Source organism: Sylvia atricapilla, chromosome 12 (assembly GCF_009819655.1).
Source record: "Sylvia atricapilla isolate bSylAtr1 chromosome 12, bSylAtr1.pri, whole genome shotgun sequence".
Classification (NCBI taxonomy): domain Eukaryota; kingdom Metazoa; phylum Chordata; class Aves; order Passeriformes; family Sylviidae; genus Sylvia; species Sylvia atricapilla.
This window is the reverse complement of record NC_089151.1, coordinates 9,345,381-9,357,949: the sequence shown is the minus strand read 5'-3', so window position 1 is coordinate 9,357,949 and position 12,569 is coordinate 9,345,381. Positions and strand designations below refer to the sequence as shown.

At 41.6% G+C, this 12,569-nt stretch overlaps 1 protein-coding gene across 1 annotated transcript in view; it reads left to right on the top strand.

The window, feature by feature from the left end:
- Window positions 1-11,150, top strand: part of SMPD3 (sphingomyelin phosphodiesterase 3) — a 33,143-nt gene extending 21,993 nt beyond the window's left edge. Inside the window, exons 4-7 of the mRNA XM_066327823.1 lie at window positions 2,327-2,416; window positions 3,234-3,297; window positions 7,008-7,170; window positions 7,988-11,150. Coding sequence (XP_066183920.1) covers window positions 2,327-2,416; window positions 3,234-3,297; window positions 7,008-7,170; window positions 7,988-8,089 — 419 coding nt within the window. The 3' untranslated portion in view covers window positions 8,090-11,150. The remainder of the gene's footprint in view (window positions 1-2,326; window positions 2,417-3,233; window positions 3,298-7,007; window positions 7,171-7,987) is intronic.
- The last annotated feature ends 1,419 nt before the right edge of the window (window positions 11,151-12,569 follow it).

Sequence of the window (12,569 nt, the reverse complement as noted above, 5' to 3'; positions counted from 1 at the left end):
TTGTAAACATTGCAACTACTGCTAAAGAGGATTGAAAAATGGGTTATAAAAATTAATTTTATCTTTGCTATCTCTGATGCTTATTTACATTACCCGTCCCTTTAAAATGCACCCAGCCTGGAAACTGGAATTAAGCTGGCTAAGTTATTTTTTATTTTCAGATTGCTTTCTTTCCATATGTACTAAGCAAGACTAATGCAATATTTTAAAGTTCTCTACTCCCTTTTTACATTACTCATTGTTTTAGGAACATTTGTTAGCATTATACATTAATTGAGTATCTTAAGTTTTTTTAAAGCAATAATCAGCTTCCTGTAATTCTCTTTGTGCTTTTCTGTATCCTTTCCCACTCCACAGACTGATACAGCAGCTAATTAATGTTTCAGTGAATACCAAGCTTCTATTCTTAGTTATATTGACAGTACAGTTTTTAAAGATCTTTAGGTCCATGAGTGACCTTATGCTTATGACAAATTTTCTGCAACTCAGTGTTCCCTTCCAGCTTTACAGAACATTATGGCAAGATTCACACAGGGAATTCACACTTAGTGGGAATGTTATCAGAAAGTTACTCACTGTCATGTTGCTTTGGACTGATCTGTGTAAAAGTCTTGAGTCATGTTGCTTTGGACTGATTTGTGTAAATGTCTATTATGTTTTCAAATGTTTTAGCATAAGAAAAAAAGCCTTCCAGTCAGATGGGTAAAGTTTTGTGTCATCAGCTGTGACTTGTCATGGTCAGCCCCACAGTTGTAAAGTAATATATTTTAATCTATCTTGGTTTTGAGGAAGATTCTTTAGACATATGATACAACAAGGGAAAATTTGTACAAATGAAAAATGACAAAGATTTCATCTATTTTTCCATAAACATTAAACAAACCAATTGACTGCTCAGACAGAAAGAGCAATTCCCTGTGTTGCCCACATGGCAGAACTTAGGGAGGGCCAGTCCTCCAGTCATCTGCCACAACTCCAGGATTCCCTAAAAATTAGTTTTTCAATCTCCTTGCAGTTCTGAGGATGTTCTCAAGACTGAGAGCTAGCTGGAAAGATGTAATGAGACAGATGAACTGTCAGTCAGCTGTACTAAAGACTCTGAATAACAAAATGGCAAATGAGCCAACAGCTGTGAGCACAGCACTGCTCCACTCCACCTTTTTGTTCAGCAAGAGATCAGCAGCTTCTTCCTTGGCAAGAGCAGAGTTTTACATGAGGAGATTTGATGTGGTCCTTGGTATGTGAGCTGGACTCTATCAAGAGACTCAGCTCACAGTTCAGAGTTTTGTTTTGGACTTTATTTCCCATTTTCACATGTGCTCTTGGCATAAACAGTGACAAATGCATGACAGCAGCAGCTCCAAACTCAGGTGAATAATTTCCCAAGAGAGAGTCTTCAAGTGTTGCTAAGATGTTCTGGCCTTATAAAAGGTGTAAGTGCTGTGAGGAAGTTTTCAGGAGCCGTTTGCAGTTTCTTTGACATGTAGTAGTGGAATTGTTGCCGCTGGCATTTTTCAAGTTCCTGTTTGTCTCTCAGCTGTGGGGATTGTGTTGATAAGCAGCACACACAGAAGAGGATCTTGCTGGTTTGCTCAGGGTCTGAAATGTGCAGTTTTGTGCGATATCTTACCAAGTGATCCTAGGATCTTGATTTGCTGTATGCTTTCAATGCAAGGAGCACAGTAGCAACTAGGAAGAACTTAATTTAAAGTTTGATAAGTCATGCTGATTATGTTTAGAATGGCTTTAATGCTGTGGATAACGCCCCAAGCAAATTATCTATTGCCTGTCCTTTCTAGTATCTGTTATAGCTTGGAAAACATTCAGTCAGTGAATTCTGAAGCAAAGAAAGCATAAGGTTTTATCTTCAAACTTACTGAGATATGTAAATATGCCCACAAACAGGCACTTCCTTTGCCATTGGGAAGCCAGCCCAGCTCTCCTCTGGGTGTTCTATATCAACAAGAGTTTTGTACTGTGTAAGCAAATAATGGCAATGGCAGAGGGAGAAGATACACTGGAAAACTTCCACTTCAGCTTAGAGCTAAAAACTACCAAAAATATCTTCCATTGAAAAGACTTTGTAAGAAAGCACAAGAAAGCACTGTTAATAGCAGGCATTTGCTGGAATTTCTGACCAAGGAAAGATCCTGCTGTGCAGTAAAGCTGTGGCTGAAGTGACTCAAATCAAGCCCATGTATTTAGGGTTCTGGTACTGAGGAGAAACAAGGGCCTGGTGCTGCTCCTGTGGCAGAACACACAGCTGTGCGCAGGTTCACAACCAGGAGCTGATGTGTCTTTTCTTGGGGTTGTTCTTTCCCTGCAGAGGACAAGCTGGAGCAGCAGCATTCTCTGTTTACACACTACAAAGACCCGTGTCGAGTTGGTCCTGGGGAGGATAAGCCTTGGGCAATTGGTAAGACCTTCTCTAGCTGAGTGTGGGGACACCTCCCTGTCTGTCAAACTGCCAGCTCCAAGCAGCAGCTGCTTCAGCTGACCAGTACAAAGAATTTGGTGGAGAACAAATATTTATAAGCAGTATTTCTATACCATAAATTTTATAGACCTTAACAATACCTTGTGGAAGGATAATTAAGAACCAGAGATCTTGAACTGCAGTCCGCATTCTAGAAGTCATGCATCGAGCTACCCGGATGCCTTCCCCCCATACATTCTACTTTTAAAATAATCCCTAGATTACTCAGAGGGGAAGGTAGCCAAATTATTGTTTCTGTACTTCATGCATGCAGTGAAAGCCTGCAGCTTCTGCTCAGTGTTCCATTTGCTCAATAAATACTGTCAGTGAGGATGTAACAAAGCAAATGAACTCTATGAATTTGTAAGGTTTGTATTATAAAAGATTTCCTGGAACTCTGATATATTAATACCTGGTGAGACTCAGTTGAACTTATGGAAGTTTTAGAACAGGAATTAATACTTTCTCCAGAGGAGCTTTAATAACTGTGAAGATACTAAAGATACGTAGAGCCTTTCAATAATGAGGCTTTACTCTGTGGTAAGAGAAAAACAAATTAGAGTCATGGGGGCAGAGAAAGTGGAGGTGTGGAGACATCTCCAAGGTGTCAGGCAGTAGGGAGGTCTGGAGAGAGAAGTGGACACACTGTGCTCTCAGAGCAGTTCCCTCTCCCATAGACCTGTGTCTCTGCAAGCTTCCCAAGAGGCACCTCCCAGGAGCTCTGCTGGGACACTCACATCTCCCTTTCTGTTCACAGGTACCCTGTTGGATCCTGAAGGATTATATGATGAAGAAGTGTGCACCCCAGATAACCTACAGAAGTATGCAATTCCTAACCTTTCCACATGTTTTAATTCTATAAAATGCAAGTTCATTGCTTGCTGAAATGTATTTTATAGACTGAAAACAAACCAAATAATCACATTTTTACCCAGGAGTGTTTGGGGAAGAGGATAAAAGGGGCAGGAAGAGAGGTTGGTTCTCTAAGTCAGATAGGGTTGGCTTTCAGTTTTCTGCAATGTGTTATAGTTCTTTTGCACTGATGAAATAACCCTCTATGAGACTGTAACTTCCCCTGGCTCTTCCTGCAGCTCTGCAGGAGGACAGGGCTCTGCTTGTGTGCGTCCTGTGGAGGGGCTCACGGATTGGAGAGGCCATGGTTTCCATGAGAGGCCAAGGGAGCCTGTCCTGCTGTCTCTGCAAAGGACTGGCAAACAGGGAATTTGCAAAGAAATTCAGGGAAATTTAAAGCAATTAATGGGATCTGTGTTTTAAAGACATTTAAATGTTAAATAACACAGTGGCTGTGGGCCACTATCTAGCTAACAAAAACTGATCATATACACAGCAAACCAGGGTACCTCCTAGAACTGATCCATTCTCAAAATGTTCAATAATAAACCTTGATAAAGTTTTACAGACATTTAAACTGGCAATATCAGCTATCCAGAGAATTAATTCTTCATCAGCACTCTTCTCTGGTTTATAAATAAAATTAGGTATTTCACATTACTAAAATAAATAGGCCATAAAAGCAGCAGAACAACTCGTTCTTAACCATCTCTTTTGCTTTAAGCACAGTGTGCCTAAAACATTGGACTAGAACAACAGATTTGGTACAAATAATGAGAAAGTAATTTCTAATTATCAAACAATTAATTAGCTAGATATAACTACCTGGGCCCTGCCACAGTCCTGGAAGCCACACAAGCTTCTGCTCAGCAAGGCTTCAAGAAATGCACACAAATAATCCCATCTCAGAGAGATGAGGGTCTTCTTTAGGTTAAGCACTGGAATTTTTACCTCTGAACCCTGACCAGAGGCAGGGCTAGGAGAGCACATTCCAGCACAGCTAAGAAAAAATTTAAATGCAATTTTTTCCAGTCTCCTCGGCTGGACAGGGGCTCACAGTTCTGGGCTAAAAGTTTCAGTACCAGTGAGAAAAACTTTCCTTAGCTCAGGTGCTTCTGGCCAGAATGAGAGATGGTCCCTTGAGGTTTGGGATGAGGGAGTTTTGCTTTCTGGTTCCCTTCCAGTCACTGCTCTGGGTGCTGCTTTGCTCACTGCAGCTGGGTCAGCACCACACAACCAACAGAGGGATGAGGCTTTCACACTCCAGCTCTGGGGTATTTGGGACTAAAACCTTGTCAGGGAAAAACAAAGCTCCAATTATTTTATTCTCCTTTTCTTTGTATCCTATGAACGAAGACAGTTATTCTGATAAAACTGAAGTTTAGTTGTGCAACTCAGTCATGATTAGAAATGTTCTCTCAAATTGTCAGAATTTAAGTGCCAGCACAGCTGTCCTGTCAACTTCCTGGAGAGACAAACAGCAAACCCCTGTGCACAGAGAGGTGCAGTTTCTCAGCAGCAGCATGTGCATGCACATTTACAATTTGCTTCCCTCATATATTTGAAATTAATATTTCTCTTCCATGACACTTGTGCAGTTTAAGTGAATACCCAGGATTCACAGACTTTTTAAAAGACATAACTGAAGCTGAAACAAATTCATGTTTTAAATTAATGCAAATAAGATTTTTTTGCAGTAGTGCTGCAGAGCTAATCAGCAGTTTCTTCTATTTTGTTACTTAATTAGCTTTGCTAAATATAAATACAAATTTTGAAAGAGGTCAATACCATCAAAGAACTTACTTCCTTGAACCTAGATAAAACAATCTAAGGAAGTGAATCATTTGCAAGAGCTCTTTGGAGAATCAAAATAGGGTGCAGACAATAAGCTAATTTAATGTGAGTTATTAATTAAGCAAAGCAACGCATAAAAGAAAGATTACTTTCATAAACTGATTATAGTGAGCTCAATACCTTCCTAGGTCCAAAGGGGGGTTAAGAAAAGTTTTGATCAGATGATCAGAGTTTTGTCACTGTTATCTGCTGTAGCACCTAAAGTGCACCTCAAATGTATCAATTGACCCAAACTTAGAGATTATAACACTACTTGAGAACTAATCAACTGTAGCCAGTGCTGGGTCCCCTCTTACACCAATCAGGTCTTCCCAAAACCCCAAAATTTGACAAAGGAACCATCTGAATCTCACACATTAAAACATATCACAAGTGCTTGTCCCTTGTTTTTCCTCCATTCTCTAATCACATAAATGCATTTAAAAAAATCCTGAACCCAGCCCCATAGAACCCATCCAAGTCAAGTCTTAAAAACTGGGTGATCAAAAATATCCTATTTTTTCCCCAGGTGAAATTAAAGGCTTTGTGCCTGCTAGAACCCAAGTTCATGGCTCAGTGTTTCTCCTGCAAGAGTTGATGATGCAGCTTTAGGGCAAAATCAACTCTTACAAGGGAAACCACAGAACCGTGAGCTCAGGTTTTGGCAGGTGAGTAAAGGAAGGAGATTTTTGAGGAGGTGGTTTTGAAAGTTTGTGTTTTAAGGCAGATACAGCAAAACCACAGGCTGAGCAGCCCTTCTCTGTGTGGGCTGTGCCACTCACCTGTGCTGGACTTGATGTCACCTGTGCACAAACTGCGGCACGGGCGGGTCCCAGTCCTGCCTGGGGCTGTTCCCCTCTATGCTCCTTTGGCACAGCTTTTAAATAGATCACAGGATGGTAAAGCAAGTTTCCTTCAAAATCCAACACAACAGCAACAGAATTACTGTAAAAACAGAGTGACAGGGACCCTTGTGGGGTACCCAATCCAAGGTCACATTCGAAGCCGGGCTCAGTTCCAAGTTAGATCAAGTTGCTCAGGGCCTTAACAGCGTTCTGTTTAAAACCTACAGGTAATGTTTAAGCAACCAAAATAAGTATTTTAATGGGAGAGCAGCATTTTATTTCCTTGAACACAAGATTGGTATGTGGAAAACCAATTCTCAGTTTTGAGTGCTTCTGTATGTGGCCTTGGGCTGGGTAATCTTGGAAGGTGGGGGCAGTGCTAACACACCTGCTGAGTAACTCCTCCATGTGAAGGAGTCTGCAGTGTCACAAACAGGAATCGAGTAAATTAAGCTGTCATTTCTAGTGAAGGAAGAGCTTGGGGTCAAAGACACAGTAATCTGATGCTGGAATCTGCTGATAACCACCCACCATGTGCCCAGATGTGTGTTCCTGCAAACCACCCATACCCTGTCTGTAAAGCTGGATGTTACCATTTCAGGAATTGGGCTGATCAGAATGGAGAGGTTTGTATCAAAGTGCTCAAGTTTGTACTAAAGCAATCCAAGAAACAACTTCCTCCTCTGCCAGTTTCAGCAACATTGGAAATCAGCAGAGGCTCTGAGCTACCTTATATTACTGATAGCAGGTTCCCCTCCCAGTGTTTGTTCTCCTTGCTTCAAAGGAGCTCTAGACCAAGCCTGAGGCTTTAAGAGCACTGTCAGCAGTTAGAGCAGCATCATACTGGAAATCACATTTGGAGAAAGATGTACTTCATAGGTTTAATAGTCCTTTGGGACTGGGATTATCCTTGCCAGGGATTTGGAGAGAACCTTGGGTAATGCGTAAATGGCCAGAATGGGCAAACATTTAAACTTGCTTTGTTTTTTTTAATGAAATAGAGTGCTGGAAAGTGAAGAAGGAAGGAAAGGATACTTAGTCTATCCCACCAGCAAGAACCACAGTTCCAGTCAGAAGGGGAGGAAGGCATCACTGAAGGGAAATGGGAGGAGGATTGACTACATGCTTTATACAGAAGAAGGTCTCTACCTGGAATGGAAAGTGGTGAGTTTCAGAGTTGCCAGAAAAGCTGTAACATGCACAGCACACTTCTCTGAGTGGCACTGCAGCCTGTTCTGCTTGAATTGACACTCATACTCCTGGGAGGACCTGCTACTTTGCTATTTTCCACTTCTGCATGCAGGTACCATGTTTGTAAAGCTACTACATAACAAAGTTGAGTTTGAGGATTCCAGCAGCAGCACTGGTAGCTGTACTGCTCTTCTAAAACAACCAAACAACCTTGATTTCACTCTTTTTAAGCTTTTGCTTGATGCTTATCCCATACCTGCCGTCTGAATATTTTTTAATCTTTTCAAGTGTCTGGATGTTCTTCTATGCCTCTATAAACCTACCTAAGTTACAACTCGGCAATATGTAGGCAGAAGCTGACATGAACTACCCAGAGGGAGAACTTGTAGGGCACAGTCTGCTTCCTAGTGTAGGGCCTTGCCTTGTACAGGCTTCCATGATGAAAACAAGGATCTCATTCACATCTATTTGCCATACCCTGCACGTGGCTCACCTACTGCAGCACTGCAGATGAGTCTGTCTGGAACAACACCGATGTTACTGTAAATGGAAAGAAAAGGTGCAACAGGTTTCATCCAGAGCAGCTCAGCTGCACGCTACCAATGGCTCACCTCATCCTCTGCAGCACACTGCCATGCCCTGAGTGGCAGCTCCCCATTAGCCCAGCCAAACCAGGCTGGTCCCACACCACTACAATACCCTAAGGTAGTTCAAAGAGGCTGAGCTTTGATGTGTGGAATGACAGACTGATTTTTCAGCTCCTTGTCTTACTTTTGTTCTCCTTCTGCAGGAAGTGGAAGAGTTCAGCTTTATTACCCAGTTGGCAGGCCTGACAGACCACCTACCAGTAGCAATGCGTCTCATGGTGTCTACGGGAGAGGATGATCCTTAAAACTGACCAGCTCTGAGAGATTAGAAGAGGGAAACATGAATGATATTTCAAAAATATCAGAGGATAAGAATGAACTATTCTGGTGCCACGTTAGGAAAGATGACCAGACCTGACCTGGGCTACTCCCAGAAAGTACCAACAATGTGGATCTAAAAAGGGAAGATATGGAAGGGGCTGTGGCCAAAAGCCGCTGTCACAAGCAGCTCAGGCAACAGGGCAGGCCTGTACTACAATGCTTTCACTGTGGACCGAACGGAACCAAGATGGAACTCTTAATTCCTTCTGAACCAGTGCCATTCTTACTAAAACATGTTTTTATACTAATATATAGCACAATTTAGTTTGTACTTAGTCTGTGAGTTAGTGCCGCTCAATGGTTTTTTGCATCATTTCTTTGTCTAACTACGAAGCTGCAGCTTTTTCTCTTTCTTTAGCCTGTGACAGTTGTAGTTCGTGCTTGCAGCAGCCGCATGCGCCCGCACTGCATGCACCGGAGAGACCGGGCACAGGAACCTGCCAACGGCAGCAGGGAAGGGAGGGCACAGGCCAGGCCCAGCCAAAGGGGACTGGCACTGGAACCCTTCTGGGCAGTACAGGTACACCTTAAACCAAACAACTCTCTTCAATTTGCAGACCAGTATCTTCCTGTCTGATTTAAGGATAATTAAAAGATTTGGAATTGAGACTTCGAGGACACAGTTCCAACCTTATTCCAGCTGTGTTCCCACTGAAATTATGAACTGTTTTGTCTGAATGATGACTCCAGAATCAGGCCTACAGCTTTCTAAATGCAACTTATTCCCTTAAGAAGAAATAGTTTCCCTGTAATGTCTTTTCTTTCCCATGTGTGGGACAGTTCTGAATTATGGTATGGGATATGTATGTTACAGTAGAGTGAATAGATTCCTGTAGTACCATTGATAACACCAGAGCCAACATTCTGCCTTAGCTAGAAAGGGTAAGTGGGAAATGAATTGTAAAATGCATGCTAGATATAGAGTAAGAATAAACATAAGTGACATTTGGGGGGGGGGGGAAGTGTAGAACGGTGTATGATTGATAAGGCAGAATAACCTGACAAATTTCTAAAGGAATCAGTACACTTAAAGGGGAAGTGGAACATGGCCAGCAGGAGAGTAGAGAATAGAACTGTGACTCTTGGCCTTAGGTAACTGCTTCCCAGGAACAGAGGCTGTTTTGATGTCTGTGAGACATGACTGTCCATTTGTTATGCACTCACAGACTGGAATGGGGGTCTTGCCACCTGATTCATAGGTTCTTTCCACTAAAGCTTTTCAAATGTGGGGTTTCCCTCTGCCATCTTGGCCCCACGACCTGACCTACCCAGCCTCTGTAACATTAACAAAAATAATGAAACACTGAGAATCAGGTCCATAACGAGACTTGGCATTTTTTTAGGGATTTAATTTCAGATGATTTGTGTTGTTGAGAGAACATAGAGACCCCTTCTGTTTTAACCATTACTTAGTTTCTTCTGCCTATCCCCTGTTCAAGTTTAGTGTTATTTCCTCTTGTATTACAAACTCCCTGTGTTAAGAAGAGTTAACCCGATATTAGATGTACTCCATTAAATAACCTGTTTTAGTTATGCTGCCCACAAACTCCTGAGAACGCTCTTGTTTTGGTTTAGTTTACACCTGCTGTGAATCAGCTTGAGCTAAATCAGAATAGATCTCAATTAGAAATCTCAGTCTGCACAGCCTCTGGTACTTGCTTAGTTAGCTACAGTAAACAACAGAACTTGTATTTAGATCTGATTTTGCAAACAGCGAAACTGGAAATAGTCATGAGAGTACAGGACTAAGAGTATTGGCTCATTCCAAGGAGGCAGCAAGGCCACTGCTCACCCTCTCCCGCTGCACCTGGTCTTGACACATCTTATGCCTCGTTTTCCAGTCCTGGGGTTCCTTCAGCAGAGACTGCCTCTTAAAAGTGTACTGTGCCAAACCGTGGGGTAGTCTGAAGTGTAACCCATGGGGACTCAAAAATGGAACCAGACTCAGTTCCCCTTTTTATAAAATTAGGAATTCAAGTTTACAGAATCAGAGACTTTAGTGTACTACCCCAGTGCACCACCAGTTCCCCACTTTGTACGTCTGTCTTTATACAGAGGGTGCACATATGTGCAATGTGTTTTTCGGGTTTCTTATTGCTCCACTCAATTCAGAAAAACTTGTACCCAAACCAGTGCTTTTTAATCCTGTTTTCTACCTTGCTTGTATTTTATTAATCTTTTCTAAAAAACCCAAACAGTACCGGTAGCAATTTGTGTGCTGTCCAGCAGCTATTTCTCAGTAATAAGACTAACTACAAGGTACAGTATTTTTAATAGTTTTCCTAACAATGTAAATTACAATTTGATATCAATTTCACCAAGTATCAGTTGCAAGAGCTGAATTTGACACTGTGTGGGATACAAACACAAAACTACTGCCAAACAATGTTACATTATTTACAGTAAAACTAACATGGTCTAAATTCCTTTAAAATTTGTTCCGTGGCTTTGTGCTGACTGAAAAATCAGCCACTTTCATCGACTTTCTGAGATACGCTGAAAAATGTTTTTTCCAATTTGAAGTAAACTGTTTTAGATTTTGATGTTCCTAGTTCCTCAGTGCTCAAGAACTGGCTAGCTGTAAAATGTTCTCTTAAACAATACACATACATTTAATCAGTGTAAGTAGTTCTTTCTAATTTACTGTCTTAGGGATGTGACTTTGCAAGGGAGTGATGCTGGGAGGTTCAGCATTGTGGCACCACTGTACAGATACTCCTTGGTTTTTTGCATTGATCCTGTGCCTTCTGATGCCTTGGCAATGCTTGCAGGGGTCAGAGAGTGTCTGTAGCAGTGAGCTTCCCCTTCCACAACAGAGACCTCCAGGAGAAAAATGAGTTTTGCCTACACCACTCCAGCCACCACAGTTCTATCCAACAGCCCACAGAGAATCCACTCAGACAATGCCTGTACTGGCACAATATCAATCATCACAGGCCTTAGGCAGACACTATAGAATAGAATATTTGCATTATATTAAAAAAAAAATAATAAAAAGGGTGGGGCTGGGGTGAAGAGACCACAGCCAGGACATCAAACCCTGGAAATGTTTTTCAGATGTCAATCCTACTTGGCTTATGAATAGCATGACCCAATTTATAAGTGGAATGTTATATATAAGAAATCAAGTTAAGCTTACTCTACTATGCTTATCCCACTTTGTATTGGGATTTCAGGCATCTTCAAGAAGTGAGTGGTAAGACTGTGCTTGGTTTATTACCTGCCCCTCACCAGGGATACTGAAGTGTCATCTTTTTACAAAAGCTAGATAACATCTTCTGTTTGTCACGTTCAGTTCGCATTTTACAACACTTCTAGAACAAGTGAACAAAAAGCCCAAAGAGGACAGTTGAAAACCAAGCATTTCCAGAAGTTTTGAAGGTGTCAGGTCCTGACAAAGTTGGTAACTTTAGATCACTTCAAAAACACACACTAGAGATGGATCCACTGAGCACCAGGGAGGTGACACCCAGCCTCATGCTGGGAGAAGAGGCATTTGACTCATTTCCAGCGGAGCCCAGTTTTGTTCCATCCCAGCCTGGACACTTGGTAGAAGCTGCCTAAAGCACCCAAACAGAAACTACCAGAGCCTGGCTCCAGGAGAAGCCTGCAGCCTGAGGTGTGTCCTGCTGGCTGCAGAATGAGTTTACCTGCCTTGTGCCAGTATCAGGGGAAAGTTTTATCCCAGGAACACTCTCAGTCTGGCTAGACCCTCAGGCTTACTTGTTGGATAAGGCAGTAAGATTTAAGGAACAGACAATTACAATCAGGATTTTTTTTTTAATGGCCTTTGTTTGGTGTTCCAGATGAGGCCTATCTGACTGTCCCCAGTTTGGTGTGTGAGCTACCCTGGATCACACAGCAGCACAGCAGTGTCAGCACATATCATCAGCTCAGAAATAAAGCAGTTTTGCCTCCTCCTGGCTCTACAGGATGAGGACAGAGATACAATTCAAGCACTTTGAAAACCTCCCAGTTTTATCAATTATGAGGGTCAAATTGTTACTGAAGGTCTCACTTTTTCATGCCATTTTGTTTTAAATATAATCTTGATGCTTTTAAAACTTGTATTATTGCTGAGGTTTAGAAGTCCTGTAATAAGAATAACCTTTTTTTATTTCAATGATTTTTCGGTATTGTATCCTTCTGGAACCTAATGTTTTTATATGGTAAGCACACACCTTCTGACATTTTGTTATAAATGTATTTAAAAAAAAAGGAAAAATTTAAATATTTTCATTGGTTTCTTTACCTGCAAGAAAACCACAACCACAGACCTGATAAAAACAAGGTATTTTAAACAATATGGAGGGGTTTTTGTCTTTTATTGGTGCTGAAAGGAATAACTGGTTGATGCAAACAAGATAATAAAATTTCAAGGCTCAAATGGTTCTGTGCAGTCAC